Genomic DNA, 18379 nt, shown 5'->3' with positions numbered 1-18379 from the left:
GTGTAAGCATCCAGATGTTTACTAATCACGTCGTCTTCTTGTTCCAGTCCTAAACGTACACAGTTCACTTCATCACAATCTCAGTTCTAAATATTTAGTGGAAACATAAGGAGAGCTGCTCACTTCATAAACATACAGACAATAACGGTGGAATTTCAGTTTTAGCACTGGTGCCGTACTGGCTGCATTTCACAAAAGCAGAAAAACAAGAAGTAATATGAGCCGATGCGATATGAAATGACATTTAAGGAAGTCACCTTTTCTCTGCGCCTCTTCCTCTTCTCGAGCCTGTTGCTCCTGATCCTCCTGTTCTTGACACTTCTGCTTCTCCAACGCCTTAATCAGCCTTGCTTCTTTCCACCGTTTGCGTTCTTCTTTTCCTGTAATTGAATATCAGAGATCAGACAGACCGACCGACCAGAGAGTGGATTGGGACTCCTAATACAAGGCCTGAATGACGTCTTCTCAATATGTGCCGTCAGCTAAGAGCTTCAGCCCCAGAAGGCCTTTTTTGAGGCTGTGTGCCTTCTAGGGGACATGAGGTGGTGTCACCTCTAATGTCTGTAAATAAAGGGACAGACACTCCTGGACTGCCCCACCCCAGCATATGTGTTTGCTCTGATGCCCCCTAGCGGAGCGAGCCTTTGATCCCCAAATTGCCATCAAGGGGTTTACAGGATAATCCGGTCGTCACATGACAGACTCCAGCAAAATTCTTACTTGAATGTGCGAAATCAACACGCAACAGACACCCAGCGCATAGCCTGTAATGAAAATACTAATAGACAAGTTAGGATCCTTTCTTCTTGGTCAGTTTGTTGTGCCTTTCAGATATTTAAAACAAATTATCTGCCAAGAACACAGGGATAAGTCTTGCCCAGATGGTAGAAAGTCTCTCCTCATATAAAGGACCAGAGCCATGTGGGACAGCAGATATCGTCAGATCGCAACTTGATGTTATTTTGAAGAATCCTGGCGAACAGGACGGACAAGCCTGTTAGAGTACTTGTGGCGATTAACGCTCTAATCCAGGGGTGACCTGGAGGTCTGCAGTGGCTGAAGGCTTCTTCTTTACGGAGCAGTTTGTGCTGCTAATTCACTTCTTCTGCCTTGTTTTGAATAAACGTTCAACTGAAAACTCAGACCCCTGAATCGTTTTTTCTTAATTAGCAGCCCATGAGGATATAAACACAACGAGCCAAACCCTGAATAGCTAATCTCTGTGTCCGTCACACAATATTTGAAAATAAAGAATGGTGAAGCGGTCAATAATATGATGTTGTTATCTGCTCTGTTGGTGGAAATCAGTCACTGAAATGAGAGCAGCAACAAGCCATGGAATAAAATAAAGGTCATCATTAAAAACAGCAACGGGCTTCTAATTAAGGAACTGGTTCACTGGTCATGTTGGTGTGCTATCCACAGGAACTTAACCGCATGCTCTGATTGGATGGCTTCTTAGCCATTCGCCAATAGTGTCCCCTTGTATGAAATCAACTGGGCAAACCAACTGAGGAATCATGTACAGGAAGGAAAAAGACCAATGTCCGCAGAAACCCGCAAAGCAGCGAAAAATACATGTTATATATTTAGATACATTGCATGGCTTACATATAAGGGCTACATCTGCAGGAGATGCCAGCTGATCCAGCACCTCAAGCTCAGGGTTGCTGAACTGGAGGAGGAGTTGGCTGACCTGCGTTGTAATAGAGAATTGGCAGACTTGACCCAGGTGTCCTTTAGAGAGATAGTGTGCACCCCTAAGGTGGCGCGGGAGGAGATTCCAGACCAGACAGGTAGGAATAGGTGGGTCACGGTCACAAGGCGTAAGATAAAGGGTGCACACTGTCCGGGGGCATCAACCCCAGAACTAGAAGTGTCTAACCGTTATCATGTCCTGGCGGAGCTGGACGGTGACTCTGATAATTCTGAGGTGGTAGGCAGGGTTGAGGAGCCCCAACGGGCCACCTCAAAACCAGTTCCCAAAAAGAGAGAGGTAGTGATAGTTGGGGACTCAATCATTAGGGGGATTGAAGCGCAGGTGTGCTCCAGAGAGAGAGAGTCTCGGACGGTGTGTTGCCTTCCGGAAGCACAGGTGGGAGACCTCCCTGGAAGGGTGGATAGGGTCTTGGCCAGAGCAGGGGTGGATCCAGTTGTCATTGTCCACGTTGGAACAAATGACATACATAAGGGTGGTCTGTCAGTTCTGCATCCAAATTCAAAGAGTTAGGTACCAAGCTGAGGAGCAGAACTGACAAGGTAGTCTTCTCCAGTTCTGCCTGTGCCACGCGCCAGTCCAGGTAAGATTGAGGAGATTAGAAGGCTTAACGCGTGGCTCAAATCTTGGTGCAGGGTAGAAGGGTATAGGTTTATGGGGCATTGGGACTCCTTTTGGAACAGATGGGACCTGTTCCGCCGTGACGGGTTACATCTGAACCGGAGGGGCACCAATGTATTGGGGAGGCGTATGTGTAGGCTAGTCGAGGATTGTTTAAACTAGGGAATGGGGGCAGGGAGTTTAGGACAGGCCAGATTTAGATCTATACATGGAAGAACAAACAATGGTGTAGAAATAAAAATGCATAGTAATGTAAATTTTAAGCAAACACGTAAAGATAGAAGGATTAACACATTAAAAATAGCTTGCCTTAATGCTAGAAGTATCAAAAATAAGGTAAGTGAGTTGGAGTTGTATGTAGCAGAGCACAATTATGATATTATAGCAATAACGGAAACCTGGCTAAATAACAAAGATGGGGATGAGTGTAACATAGAGGGATACACATTTTTAGGAAGGATAGACAGAACAGAAAAGGAGGTGGGGTTGCTGTTTATGCCAAACAGGAATTAAATGTAAGTCATCTTCAGTTGGATGATGAGCCCCATCTTAGTGAGGACATGTGGCTTCCTGGAAAATATTAGGGAAAAGGTCTCATTTTAGGAGTGTGTTATAGACCACCCAATTCAGACAGTAATTTCAACACACATCTTTTAGTAATATCAAAAGGCAAGTTTACAGGGGATATTATAGTCATGGGGACTTTAATTATCCAAATATTAACTGGGATAACCTTACAGATGGAGGAGCACAAGAGCAGGAGTTTTAGAAGTAATCGCGACTGTTTTTAACACAGCATGTTAAAGCACCAACAAGGGGTGAAGCCTATCTGGATTTAGTATTCTGTAATAATCAGGATAGAATTGAGGGTGTAGAGGTGATTGAACCACTAGGGTCAAGTGACCATAATGTAATACAATTCTCAGTATTTTGTAAGAGTACAGATGCAAAGACTAAAATTGTTAAGTTGAACTTTAGTAGGGCTAATTTTGAGCAGATGACAAAGTCTAAGTAGGATAGACTGGGATAAGCTTTTAAATGTGGAGACAGTCGAGGAGCAGTGGAACAGGTTTAAAATGTTTTACATGTAATGCAGGACAGATACATACCTAAATTTGGAAGTAATAGGAAACTAAAAAACTCCACGATGGATTAATAAAGATTTAAAAAAGAAGTTGCAAAGGAAAAAACTGCTGTATAAGGCATATAAGACTAATGACTGCAAAGAGAACCGTAGCGCGTATGAGAACATGAGGGCAACCATTAAGAAGGATATCAGAGAGGCTAAAAGACAGTTGGAGAGGAATATAGCAGATAAGGCGAAAGAAGACCCCAAGAGATTCTTTCAGTATTTTAGTAGTAAAAGAACAGTTAAGGAGGAGGTCAAGTTCATCAGGAATAGTAAAGGGAATTAAAAGATACAGACAATGAAATAGCAGATGCCCTAAACTTACATTTTTCTGAGGTGTTTACAAGTGAGCAAGTGGATAACCTGCCAGAGGTAAACAACTACTAAGGAGGTACTGAGGGATTTGGAAATTGTAGAGGGAGAAGTGCTGCTCAGATTAAATAAGATGAAATCAAACAAATCACCAGGCCCAGATAATATTTATCCTCGTGTTCTTAAGGAGGCTAGTGAGTACATATATAAACCCTTGACACATATTTTTAGGAAGTCACTGTGCACTGGAGAGATTCCAAAGGACTGGAAAATGGCAAATATCATCCCATTATATAAAAAGGGTGACAGGGCAGATCCAAGCAACTATAGGCCAGTAAGCTTAACAAGCATCACAGGAAAATTAATGGAAGGAATTATTAAGGATAAGATTGAGCAACACATGACAAGGACAGGAGTTATTCTGAACAGTCAGCATGGGTTCAGAAGGGGGAGGTCGTGTTTTACTAACATGTTGGAATTCTATGAGGAGGCAACAAAAGGATACGATCAAAGTGGAGCTTATGATATTATTTATCTGGACTTTCAGAAAGCATTTGATAAGGTGCCACATGAGAGGTTGGGCATCAAGTTAAAAGAAGTGGGAATTCAGGGTGATGTTTTTAGATGGGTGCAGAATTGGCTCAGACACAGGAAGCAGAGGGTGATGGTGCGAGGAACCTCATCAGAACTGGCGATGTTAAGAGTGGTGTTCCACAGGGGTCAGTGCTAGGGCGCTGCTATTTTTAATATATATAAATGATTTAGATAGGAATATAAGTAACAAGCTGGTTAAGTTTGCAGATGATACCAAGATAGGTGGATTAGCAGATAATTTGGAATCCGTTATATCATTACAGAAGGACTTGGATAGCATACAGGCTTGGGCAGATTTGTGGCAGATGAAATTTAATGTCAGTAAATGTAAAGTATTACACATAGGAAGTAAAAATATTAGGTTTGAATACACAATGGGCGGTCGGAAAATCGAGAGTACACCTTATGAGAAGGATTTAGGAGTCATAGTGGACTCCAAGCTATCAACTTCCAAACAGTGTTCAGAAGCCATTAAGAAGGCTAACAGAATGTTAGGTTATATAGCACGATCTGTGGAGTACAAGTCCAAGGAGGTTATGCTCAACCTTTATAATGCACTGGTGAGGCCTCATCTTGAGTACTGTGTGCAGTTTTGGTCTCCAGGCTACAAAAGGACATAGCAGCACTAGAAAAGGTCCAGAGAAGAGCGACTAGGCTGATTCCAGGTCTACAGGGGATGAGTTATGAGGAAAGATTAAAAGAGCTGAGCCTTTACAGTTTAACAAAAGAAGACTAAGAGGTGACATGCTTGAAGTGTTCAAAATGATGAAGCTGATTAGTACAGTGGATCGAGACTTGTATTTTAAAATGAGCTCATCAAGAACACGGGGGCACAGTTGGAAACTTGTTAAAGGTAAATGTCACACAAACATTAGGAAGTTTTTCTTTACACAAAGAACGACAGACACTTGGAATAAGTTACCAAGTAGTGTGGTGGACAGTAGGACGTTAGGGACTTTCAAAACTCGACTTGATGTTTTCTTGGAGGAAACAAGTGGATAAAGGACTGGCGAGCTTTGTTGGGCTGAATGGCCTGTTCTCGTCTCAAGTGTTCTAATGTTATAAAATCAGCGATAGAGTGAAGCCGCGAAAGTTGAAGTGCGATATAGCGAGGGATTATTGTAGTCTGAGAGTGTGTGAGCGCAGCATGTGACACACTAAGGGCTTTAAGACAACAAATTATTATTCAGTGTGTGTCATCTCCTTTATAGCGACGGTAACACTCCCGTACAGGGCTACAGTGGAGCGGTCAAGTCAGAGGTTCTCTTTCTTTTTAGTCACTCTTGTGTGAGTATAATATACATTTTAGACAGACAGCATACGTAAAAAGCCACATAGATGCTCTCTCTCTCTCGCTCTCATAAAGCCCTCTGAACTTTTGTACGGCAAACGTGCTAAAGAAATAAATGTGGTCTTCTGCACTGGTAGCTGCCCTTAAGAACACTGACACACATTCCCACTCCCTTTACTTAACTAAACACTAGCGACATTAAGGAGCAGATTGAAATCCCTACAGATGCGAGTGCAGTGCACACATTGGTGCCGTGGCTGTAGAATGCACTTTCGTGCTCCCTTTAATCCTCCATGTGGCTGTGTGTGATATGAAGGTTATGCTCTATAAAACTGAACCAAACAGAATGCAGTTTAGAAGGAGAGCAGCGCTGGCTACTTATTCGCAGCTCCTTTTTCTTCTGGTTACTTATTCGTTTCAGGCCAGCTACTTATTCACACACCTTGTGCAAAGCAGTCACTTATTCCACATTAACAGAAAAACTGATGCCTTTGATAAACAGCCGCCGAGTTCTGCCTGGTTCAGCGGGTGCAAAGAATGCGAGTCACTGTAATGCTTAAATGGCACTAGAAAGGGCCACCCAGTTTAAAGATGACTTTGTCAATCTGCAGTTCAAATCTGTCTGTGCCAATGCAAAGTACAGTTTGTGAAGAATGGACCACCGAGTATATTTTGACATCAATCAATGCATTTTGACAAAACTTCAAAGCAAACTGAACAATCTAGCCGGCAATGTGCCGAGCAAAACAATTTAACAAAGGCAGATATCTGTCTTCTCTCAAAGCTGTGAAAATGAGGGGGGCACAATAGCATGTAATCCTGTAAGGGTGCCCATCACGCATCAGTGGTAATCCCATTCATCACATAGTTAAATGCACTGGAAAAGTTGGCATACTAAGACACCTACACTGGACTGGGTAAAACCCAACTGCAATGAAATAAAAGTATTGTTATATTCTAAAAACTATTTCAGTTTAGGTGGCTCAATAGCATCAACCCTTTACGGAGCCTTTTAAAAGGTCACAGTCCCATTCATTAGACATTACAGCGTGCCACCTTTGCCATCCAATTTGCCCCTGGTATTCACGTTGGGCTGGACAAACCTGAAGTGCAAACTCACAAAGACATCCTTCTGTTCTTGAAACTGTTAGAACGGGGGTGGCCCGAAGACCATTTAAACATCCCAGTTCCACTCATTCTGTACCCAAGCCGGACTGGCAAGCTGTCTTTCCGCTAACGCTTAAGGAGTAACGGACTTGGCACGAGGTCTGGGAGTCAGCAGGCGGCCTGAGGCGAGAAAGCAGCCCACTTCGGCCTCGTGGACATGCGGCTTGTTACACGAAGTCTGGGTGGCCGGAGGTGACCGCTTACTGCGCTTATTCGCCCGGTCCTGAGCAGCGGCGGTTTGTTCACACGTTCGCCCTTTGCGCGATTCTACAACAGTCTGTCGACATTGAAGACGAACACACACACACACACACACACACACACACACACACACACACACACACACACACACACACACACACACACACACACACACACACACCCTCCATGACGATGGTAACGCAGACTTTTAAGACAATGGCACGCTTACCTTTCCTGGCCCTAGTTTGTGATTTTAAATCTAAGGTGCGCCGTCAAACACCTCAATACAAAGCGCTTCGTTTTATTGCAAAAGATACTCACGTTCGGCACTGCGCTTCTTCCAGTCAACCCTCTCTGCGCCCTGAAAATTAAAAAAAAAAAAAGGGCAAAAGGAGATTAAAACCTGCACTGTCGTGCCTCGTACTGATACCATGAAACTACGAGGCTCGGCTCTGTCATACGTTTCAAGACTTGTACTGTTAACAGCGGTTTACTTACGTCCTTTGACTGCAAATTCGGCTTCTTTGACGGCGGAGCGCCCGCCATGACTGCTCAGACCGGCGGCACACGTGGTCTACGCAAACGCGCCAACACTTCCGGCGTGCGGCGTCACTGAGCTGACCCGGATGTAGATCTCGAGGTGTCGCGCTCTCCGTTGGTTATCCTACCCAGTGGTGCAGTGGTGGCTGGAGAAGTGGGTTTACTGTACATTTAGCCCCCAAACCTTTTAGCGGCCTACACAGCAAAAGAAAAATGTGCCCGTTATTAATAGTGACAGTCTTACATATGTAGTCCCCACTAGAAAGGCACCGTACTATTTACATCAGCTGCCTGACTTCATTCACTTCAAGGGTCACCATGAGACCAACAGACCAGAGGTGCAGATTTTGCAGATCTGTCTGGTGATTCAACTGCATACATAATGCGTACCTTTTCTCAGTCCATGGAGATGTAAACCGTGTCTTAGAATATGGAATCTGCAACAGATAGTGAAGGCCAGAGAGGGACCCAATTATAAAATTGAAATGATTTGTCAGTGGCAGAATGTGAAAATGACTGGTGGTACAGAGCAGATACATTTAACATGAAGCCAACGCCTCTTCAGTCAGAGATTTTTACAAAATGAAACAGCTGATTTTCAAAATAAAATACTTGGATTTGACGATTCTGAATGTTCATTAACTATGACAACAGAGAGCAATAACAAGTAATGTCATTTTTCATACTTTGGCAATGCCTCCTTGTTACCAACACACTAACACAGTTTCGAGTTTAAAATCGGCATTTCTCAGGACGACTAACGTACCTAAGCTAGAAGTGATTTAATGTCCGGGCCGTCTGGGCAGCGGTCAGTGCTCGAGGACAACGGTGTGAGCGTAACGCTATAAACTCTCGCCAACACCTGCTCATCTGTCGCTACTCAAAAACAAGCACTGATGTGAAAGTCACGTTGAAATATCTGCGTTTTAAAATGCAGCCAACTGGAATTTGTTAACAGCTAGCAGCTTCGACGCTAATGAAAGTCAGAGAGGCGAACTTAACACGAGCCACAGGCTGCAGGAGGACACTGGAAGAACAAAAAATAAATGAAACGAAATAAAAAAGCTGCTAGTTAATGCTGTAGTAACGCTGTATTAACATCATTTAACAATCTTGCTATTAGACAGACAGACAGACAGACAGACAGACAGACAGATACTTTATTAATCCCAAGGAGCAATTCAGACACTCCAACAGCAGCATACTGATATAAAACAATATTAAATTAAAGAGTGATAAAAAAAAGCAGTGCCAGGTAAAAAATGCAAGGTGGAGAGAGCCAGGCGGGTATAACAGACAATAACTTTAATGTATAATGTTAACGTTTACCCCCCGAGTCGCATAGTGTGGGGTCTCCTCAGTCTGTCAGTGGAGCTGCTCCTCTGTCTGGAGATGATCCTGTTCAGTGGATTCTCCATGATTGACTGAGTCTGCTCAGTGCCCGTCACTCTGCCACAGATGTCCAACTGTCCAGCTCCGTGCCTACAATAGAGCCTGCCTTCCTCACCAGTTTGTCCCTCGTCTTTATGCTGCCTGCCCAGCACACCACCGTGTAGAAGAGGGCGCTCACCACAACAGTCTGATAGAACATCTGCAGCATCTTATTACAGATGTTGAAGGACGCCAGTCTTCTAATGAAGTATAGTCGTCTCTGACCTCTCTTACACAGATCATCAGTGTTGGCAGTCCAGTCCAGTTTGTCATCCAGCTGCACTCCCAGGTGTTTATAGGTCTGCACTCTCTGAACAGTCACCTCTGATGATCACGGGGTCCACAAGGGGCCTGGTCCTCCTAAAATCCACCACCAGCTCCTTGGTTTTGCTGGTGTTCAGGTGTAGGTGGTTTGAGTCGCACCATTTAACAAAGTCCTTGATTAGGTTCCTGTACTCCTCCTCCTGCCCACTCCTGATGCAGCCCACCATAGCAGTGTCGTCATGTGGCAGGACTCCGAGTTGTATTGGAAGTCTGATGTATGTTGGCTGAACAGGACCTGAGAAAGTCCAGTCCTCTGCGGCGCTCCTGTGCTGCTGACCACAATGTCAGACCTGCAGTTCCTGAGACGCACATACTGAGGTCTGTCTGTAAGATAGTCCACGATCCACCGATGTCACCAGGTGTAAATCTACTGCCATCTCAGTCAGCTTGTCCCTGAGGAGCAGAGGTTGGATGGTGTTGAAGGCGCTAGTGAAGTCCAGACACATAATTCTTACAGCACCACTGCCTCTGTCCAAGTGGGAGAGGGATTTGTGTAGCATGTAGATGATGGCATCCTCCGCTCCCACCTTCTCCTGGTATGAGAACTGCAGAGGGTCGAGGGTGTGGTGGACCTGTGGCCTCAGGTGGTGAAGCAGCAGCCGCTCCATAGTCTTCATCACATGTGACATCAGAGCGACAGTCATTCAGCTCACTGGGATGTGATACCTTTGGGACTGGGGTGATACAAGATGTTCTCCAAAGCCTCAGGACTCTCCGCTGTTCCAGGCTCAGGTTGAAGATGTGCTGTAGAGGACCCCACAGCTCCAACACACAGGCCTTCAGCATTCATGACTGATACTCCATCTGGACCCGCTGCTTTACTGGCACGAAGTCTCCTCAGCTCTCTGCTCACCTGGGCTGCTGTAATTGTGGGTGAGGATGTCTCTCCTACACTGGCATCAGCAGAAGGATGGGTGGAGGGTGCAGTATAAAGCACTCACCATGGCTGACGTGATCTTCCACTTGAATCTGCAATGTCAATCAGAGATTTAGCGCCTCCACCGTCAGCACCTCCTCTGACTGGGGTTGGGGACTGAGAGGCTGTGGCTGCCTGCCCGGCTGGATGGTAGCAATAATGGAGCTTCACGAGGTCATTTGTTCTGTAAGCTAATCTTTGTTTGTATGGGTCGCTTCATTTTCACTATTAACTTGGTTATATTCACTTTTTACGTGAGGACATATTTTAGTGGACCGACAGGAAGGTGGTGGCAAAGGATATTTTCCCGGTTTAGCAAAGGAACGGCATGTCCCGCCCTACTCTGCCTCTGATTGGCGTAACCCATTTGCCCTAACCAATCATTAGTTGCCCCAAAACATAACCAAAGCAGACACCAATGGCAGAAAAAAACTGACGTGCCTGCAGCACATAAATGCGTATCAGCGTGTCAGTGTGGATGTAGACTGTCACGGTGTGCGGACTGAAAAGCGCCGTATACCCGCGTATACCCGCGTATACCCGTATTACACTGCAGTGTATACCCGTAACAGGGGGGTTTAGAAGTGGGTATACGCTGTGACAACCTAATAAGAAGTGGCCATACCCGCATATACCCTGGACTACACTACTGACCCTAATACTTCAGCGCTGTGCTGCGTAAGAACTTATACTATACATGTGTATACTCTCGCCATTGACAGATCTAGATAGACGCCACATTCACTGTGCTGCCCAGTCGACACGACACGCCAGCACGTCCGCCATATTGCGAGTGGCAAAACTGAACAGGTAGACCTGGAAACTGAGAAAACAATAACGTTTAAAACAGGATCGTTTACATACAATAGATTTGGGTAAATCATTTACATGCAATTATTTATATCCATTCACACTAATAATGACAAGTAGAATTATTGAAGAATTCCTCCCATACTGTAGAAGTAACATTTCTCAGACTGCCTTCTCAATCTCTGTAACATTTCTAGACCTCGTCCTGTTCTTTACTGAAGTATCAGTCAATGCCCGAGTCACCTCACCTACAGATTACTGTAATGCTATTCTAGCTGGCATCCCATAAACACGTAACCATCGCTCACAACTTCTTCAGGGTAATAACCTGCTGCTCTAAATCCACTGAACACGTCACACCGATTCTCTCCCAGCGTCACTCTTAACTACAGAATACGACACACAATCCTGCTCTGAACATTTAAAGCTCTCCTCACCTCGCTGATCTCCTCCAGACTGGCACTCCTCTCGATCTCCTCCAGACTGGCACTTCTCTCGATCTCCTCCAGACTGGCACTCCTCTCGATCTCCTCCAGACTGGCACTCCTCTGCAGCTCGACTTTCTGTGCCACACGTCAGACTCGTGTGTCTCTCCTGGTGCTCCTCAACTCCTGAATTCTCTTCTCTCTCGTATCCGTCAGCTCGACTCGATGTCACATTTTAAAACTTCTCTTTTCAAGCTGGCATACCAATTGTGAAGTTTCACTGTTACTGCCAGTTATCTGTGTTTGTTTGCTAATTTTTACTTTTTGATTTCTCATGTTGTTTAATTTCATTGTAAGGTGACCTCGAGTGCTGAGATCATAAAACAGGATTCTCTGATGGCCAAATATAACAACACAATCGCTCAGCCTTACCTAGGAGACGTAATCCCCGGGCTCTGGTTTGTAAATGCCAAGCAGCACATGCGTTTATCCATCACTTCACTCCACAGCAGTGCCACTCACAATATGGCGGCAACGTGGACGTACGATGCTGCTGGTCACGTGGCGTCTAGTAATTCTGTCTATGGCTCTCTCTGTGCCACCCACCCGCACGGTGTTTCTGTATAGATGGGCAGACAACCCTTTGAAGTCTCTCAAGCGACTCTCAGGAAACTTCGAAAATCGTGACACGAAGTGGGTGACAGAAATCCTAACCCCCCTGAGCTCAATGCTGCCCCAGTGCCCCTGCTGATCATATAGTTACAATGGGGCAGGTGCCCAAGGACACAGTGTCTTCGTTTCGGCCTTGTGCCAATCAAGCTGTCATAAGCCCTAAAGATGCCATTTGTTGCCGTGCCAATGGACCCTCGCTCGTTTGGGTTGCTCAGAAGGACCGCCCACCATCGCCACAATTGACTCGAGACTTTGGGACGGTTGCCGTTTTTTGAGGCTCCCCTGCAGCCGGCGCTAAAGCTGCTCATTTGTGACAACTCAATGGGAAGGAAGGCTGCTGAAGAGACACCAGTCACTGCAAATGATTGCTTTGTTTCGGTGGTCTCTGTGGACCCCCTGGGACTACAACAACAACAACAACATTTATTTCTATAGCACATTTTCATACAAACAGTAGCTCAAAGTGCTTTACATATTAAAGAATAGAAAAATGAAAGACACAATTATAAAACAAAATAAATCAACATTAATTAACATCGAGTAAGGTTCAATGGCCAGGGGGGACAGAAAAAACAAAAACTCCAGACGGCTGGAGAAAAAAATAAAATCTGTAGGGATTCAGACCATGAGACCACCTGACCAGTCCCCTCTGGGCATTCTACCTAACATAAATGAAACAGTCCTCTTTGGATTTAGGGTTCTCACGGAAGGGCTTGATGATGATGATGGTCACGTAGACTTCTTCCTTTTAATCCGTCCATCATTGTTGGAGCATCATGAAGCTTTGAGTAGGTGGAGGTGGCGCAGGCCACCACCACAAAGAAACAGAAAAGAGAGTAGGGGTCAGTACTGATTTTAGAGCCACCATGAGTAGTTATTATGAGGAGATTGAACATACAGAGTATCAGGATTAAGTTAAATTAAGATTAAAATGAAGTTATAGAAAGGCCATGTTAAAGTAATGTGTTCTCAGCAGTGTTTTAAAGTGCTCTACTGTATCAGCCTGGTGAATTCCTATTGGCAGGCTATTCCAGATTTTAGGTGCATAACAGCAGAAGGCCGCCTGCCCGCCTCACCACTTCATTTAGGTTTAGCTCTTGGAATTCTAAGGAGACACTCATTTGAGGATCTGAGGTTACGATTTGGAATATAAGGTGTCAGGCACTCTGATATATGAGATGGCGCGAGATTATTTAAGGCTTTATAAACCATAAGCAGAATTTTAAAGTCAATCCTGAATGACACAGGTAACCAGTGTAGTGACGCTAAGACTGGTGTGATGTGCTCAGATTTTCTTTTCCTAGTTAGGATTCTAGCAGCTGCATTCTGCACTCGTTGCAAACGATTTATATACTGCAGGTTTTTGTTCCAATGAGGTTCACAATCAGTGATAATAACGGATCCCACTTCATTAGCTGCTCTTTTTGTCTCTTCTCTTATTCAGCAGAAAAGCACAGCAGTCTGATTTTTACATTTAGAAGACATTTTGAACAATTTGGATTTTTGTTGTAGCATGAAATGCTTAATAAATCTCTTTTGTTATTTTCCTCTTATTTTGCCCATTTTTCTGTGTAGTCCCCGCCCTTCATTGTGTCCTAACAATGACCATTATAAACAAGCAGAGCAGACAGCCAGCGAATGAAGAAAGGATGCTGCTAAATAACCAGGACACCTGGAAAAGCAGAGCGAAAATATTATAGTGAGCTCAGGGTCCGGACATGTGGGGGCACACAACTCGGGTGGGACAGGAGGACCTGGAGCAGCCCGTGAGCAGCAGGTAAGAGGGACACGGGCACAGCACTTCAATCGGACGCGTCACCCAGTTGCTGAAGCCCATTGGCTCAGAGGTCTCAATGCTGCCAGTCCTCAGATTGGATCCTGGATTGGAGTCAGCTTGTAGAGAGCCCCTGGTGAGGGGACAGTATGGCATATGGGCTCCATCGGACCCCTGGTGAGGGGACAGTATGGCATATGGGCTCCATCGCACCCCTGGTGAGGGGACAGTATGGCATATGGGCTCTGTCGGACCCCTAGTAAGGGGACAGTATGGCATATGGGCTCCGTCGGACCCCCGGTGAGGGGACAGTATGGCATATGGGCTCCGTCGGACCCCCGGTGAGGCAGAGGTGTGCAGTGTGTATGAAGTGACAAGCAGCTGGGTGTGCCTGAGAGGTCACCCTGAAGTTACCGATGGTCCTTTTTAGGGCCACTCGCCAGCCGTCGGCCTGATTCCATTCCTGGTCTTTGCAGTTTTGTTAAAAAGTCAACACACAGAAAGCAGAGTACCCGCGTTTAACGGCTTAGTACATTTTAATGACCAGTTAGCAGATTTAGGTTTGCAGTTTCTACATTTAGACCAGAAACACTGAAGGTGAAATGGCAGCTCAGTTAATGAGGCCAGGGGTCCAAATGAGAACAGAAGTCGGTTGGGCAGCCCCAGGGAGTCCCCAGGACCACTGCTATGGGTGTCTGAGCGCCATCTCGTTCTCTGCAGTGCAGTGCCAGTCACTCTTCGAGGGGGGTCTGCCAGGCAGCTGCCCTTCCTGGGTGGTGTCCTTGGAGGTTACACTACGATGGAGTGCCCACTAGCACTGCTGCCAATGTGAATGACCAAAGTCCATCAAAGCCCCCACTGATTCGTAATTATGTGACAACATTTCCACCCCATGCAATGTGAAAGATTCCATCAATTGTCCACCAATGTTTGGGGTGATTGTCCTTAGGGGCCCAAAGAATCCTAAGGGGATGTGGGGAATGTGCTTGTGGAACTGGGCCCACGTAGAGAGCGTTGAGAATGGGCCTGCGGGACACGTTGGAAGTTCAGAGCCTGGCACTGACCCGATTGTCCGATAACACGGGTTCACATTCCTGGACTTCTGTGTTTAAGATACGGCACCTCGCCTCTCACAGCCTGTGGGACAACGCAAAGCTTTAGAACCTCTTTGGGACGTCATCGGTCACGCGTTGGTGTGTGTGCTTCATTAGGGTTCACCGACAAAAGCGCGACGGACAAATGAGCGCCGACAAAATGGCGAGACAGGCCAAGAGAGTGGGACGTGTACGTGCGCATTATGTACACATTATGTGTTAGGTTATAACTGTTATAACTGCTGATGGCATGCCGCGAACAAAGAACTCAGTCGAGGGTTGGCATAACGCGTCGTATACAAAGCAGAATTACCAGCAGTCAGGCAGCCAGCAAGTCCAAATACGCTCAGCTATCAAGACGTCTTGCTGCAATTCTTCCTACATATGCAGGGCGTGATCTTAAGGACCATCTGCGTCCGTGCTGATGCCATGGCGCGTCTCATAATATTGACTTCTAAAATAAACATTATTATACATGCGGCTTCAAATGCTCTTCGTTTCCACGCTTCACGTGATGGGATTTGATGAATGAAGCTCCTCTCGTGGACAGCTGAGACGCTCAGCCTTCACTCCGTCATCTCGGGGGGCCGCATGGTGGAGAGCTGAGAAGACAGCAGAGACGAGTGCCTGAAGAATGTGACGCTCCTGTCCCCATACAGTCAGATACAACTGAAATGTGGTCTCACCGCTGCTTTTAAGCCTGACCTCCATTTGAAGAGCTAAGGTTACAGCTTGGGCGGCACGGTGGCGCAGTGGGTAGCGTTGCTGCCTCGCAGTTAGGAGATCCGTCTGGGTTCACTTCCCAGGTCCCCTCTGTGTGGAGTTTGCATGTCCTCCCCGTGTCTGCGTGGGTTTCCTCCCACAGTCCAAAGACATGCAGGTCAGGTGACCCTAAATTGTGCTTAGTTGAAGTTTTAAAGTTCCTAAATTTAACGCGCCTTTCTTTGAGGAATTCTCAGACTGAAAGTCAATTCTAATTACGAGCTGTGACGAGTCGGCGACTTTAACGTTCGTATCGCCAGTCAGTGTGACCTCTTCTTCTGATGCGAGACGCGTCACATTGCGCAGGTGACACGTCAGACTCGGTGATCACTAAACGCGTCACATTGCGCAGGTGACACGTCAGACTCGGTGATCTATCAGATCATTAATATGTCAGATTGAACCAACGAGAGACAACACTTGTTTCAAACTTACAAACATTCAGCGCCGTCAGTCCGTTTGTGGTGCCGACGACAACGGCGAAGATAATAAAGAGTAAGGGGAGCCATTTTAATAGTCAAGTGAGAGCTGCTGACGATGACGATGATGAGACGTTAGAAAGTCTTCTAGCATTGAGTGTCTGACCTCAAGAGAACACGCCGGAGAGCTGTTGAAGGGCGCTCAGGTTTTCATGTTCTGCCTGCTGCCTTCTGTTGATTGTTGTCTCTCCTGTCCTTCATTACGGTAATCCAGTCAGCTAAAAACAAACAGCGTCAACTATAAGGGATCTAACGCTGGCCACACTCCGTAAAGGGGACGACGGCGTCCTCGTAATCCGCTCGATGTGTGAAGTTTACGTCAGAGTCGATGATCACCCCAAGTTCTTTACCTCCGACTCCGACTCCGATAAGTGCATTGCAAAGACCCAAGGGTGCTACAGGATTCTGAAATGTGACATTAAATATTCATAAATAATTTCAGGTGTCGTGAAGTTTTTTTTGTAATTTATTTATTTGACTGCCACTACAAGCAATGGGCCTGACATTCAGACTTTTTAATGACAGATGACGTTATTGATTAGAAGATCAGTCCACTTCCCTGTATCCATTGCAGCAGCAGATTCCAAGTAATAAGGCCGTGGATGCCACACTGGACTCGCCAACGTGCCAGGGGAGTGTCAGCCGTCAAAGTTGAGGGGGCGGGCTCTAACAAGCCCTGTGGTTTGATTGGTGAGAGTGCCCATCCATCTTTGGCCGTCAAGTCAGTGGCACACATGAGATGCAGACACCTGAGTGGGTGATGACGTCGTTGCTTGTCATTTGTGGTGACATTTCCCTGTCCTCGTGTCCACCACGGAGGCTTGCGGTCAGAGCTTTGCTTCCTTTGGGACGTTGGGGCTGTGAGTGTCTCCTTCACAGAAGCTCTCGCTGTCTCCACACGCCATCTCAGCACCGCCATATGCAGCCAAGTCCAATCCTCCACTCCCATCCCGTGACTTCCTTTGGTGTCCGGTGTAAAGTTTTATCTGAACCTATAAACGTATGACATGTCGCTTGGCATTTCTCCGCGGTTCCCCTTCCAGGCATGAAGGCACATCGCACTTCCTTGATGTTCAGCATTCCGCTCCTTCTTCGCTCAACGACCTGCTTGTCCACCTTCAGCCCGCGTCCTGAGGTCTTGATCCCAGTAGGGGGCGCCACAAGTCCCAGACCAATGATCGAGTGGTCAGGTTTTTATGGTCATCATTCAGACGGGGTCCCCCAGGCTGGCCTTCACATTCTGTCCATTTTGGATTCTTTTATTTACTCTTAATGTGACTTAACGTGGTTGATTTTCTGTGTCGTTCTTTTTTCAAGAGCTGGGGTCACCTGCCAGTCCCCTCCAGGAGCTGCCCACTGCCCTGTAACGCTGGAGGGTCCCCCACAGTCCCTGCTAATTCAGTTCAAATGAAGGTAACGTTTAAGTTTCGGTGAGTTACGCTGATTTTGTTTTTTTTCTTTGCTTTGTGTTTTTTTGAACCCGTGTTCTTCTCTCTTTTTTTTTTTTTATTCTGTGTTAGGAGGTCTCGGTCTGCCATTGCTGGAAACTCTTTAATGCTTTTGTGCTCTGTGGAGCGTCTTAGTGTAGCAGGCATTTTGTGAAAGTAAACTTTGTATTCTATGAAGACCCGCTGTTTGCCCGTCAGTCTAGCCGGGCTCTTAAGGTAACCAAGCCCCCCATAGTGGGTGATTCTGGAAGTGTTTTGTGGGACCAGTGCCAGCTGAAGGTGGGAAGGGGTGAGGGCGCCCCTCTGTGTTCATAGTGGGTCGTCTGTGTTAGAATTTGATGACCTGGGGGGAGTCACCCTCAGTGTCGAGAGCCCACATCCCTTCTGTTACATAACTGGCACCACTTTCACACATGGTGCCCCCAATGGATTGGCTGCCTGTAATCACCATTCCAGATTTCTGCTGAGGGTGCTTCATGCCACCCTAGGGGCCTGACCATGTCACCCATATCTAAACGTGCCACTGTTTGGGACCTAAAAGCTTTGGGACTCCTAAATCAGAACATCTGTCGCCAATGACATGTAACGGGCTGCCATTTTGTTCTGACCTCCTCACGTGTGGTTGTCAATTTTCTCCCCTTTGCCTGTCACTCTTGTTCCCAAATGAATCCC

The 18379-nt window shown here is 46.2% G+C and overlaps 1 protein-coding gene across 1 annotated transcript in view; it reads right to left on the bottom strand.

The window, feature by feature from the left end:
- The window catches only part of spout1 (SPOUT domain containing methyltransferase 1), a 43091-nt gene extending 35454 nt beyond the window's left edge, over nt 1-7637 (bottom strand). The window contains exons 1-3 of the mRNA XM_039762556.1: nt 7531-7637; nt 7354-7393; nt 258-380 (exon numbers count right to left, since the gene is read on the bottom strand). Coding sequence (XP_039618490.1) covers nt 258-380; nt 7354-7393; nt 7531-7578 — 211 coding nt within the window. The 5' untranslated portion in view covers nt 7579-7637. The remainder of the gene's footprint in view (nt 1-257; nt 381-7353; nt 7394-7530) is intronic.
- Nucleotides 7638-18379: the final 10742 nt, after the last annotated feature.

Source organism: Polypterus senegalus, chromosome 9, assembly GCF_016835505.1.
Source record: "Polypterus senegalus isolate Bchr_013 chromosome 9, ASM1683550v1, whole genome shotgun sequence".
Classification (NCBI taxonomy): Eukaryota; Metazoa; Chordata; class Cladistia; order Polypteriformes; family Polypteridae; genus Polypterus; species Polypterus senegalus.
This window is presented reverse-complemented; position numbering and strand designations above follow the sequence as displayed.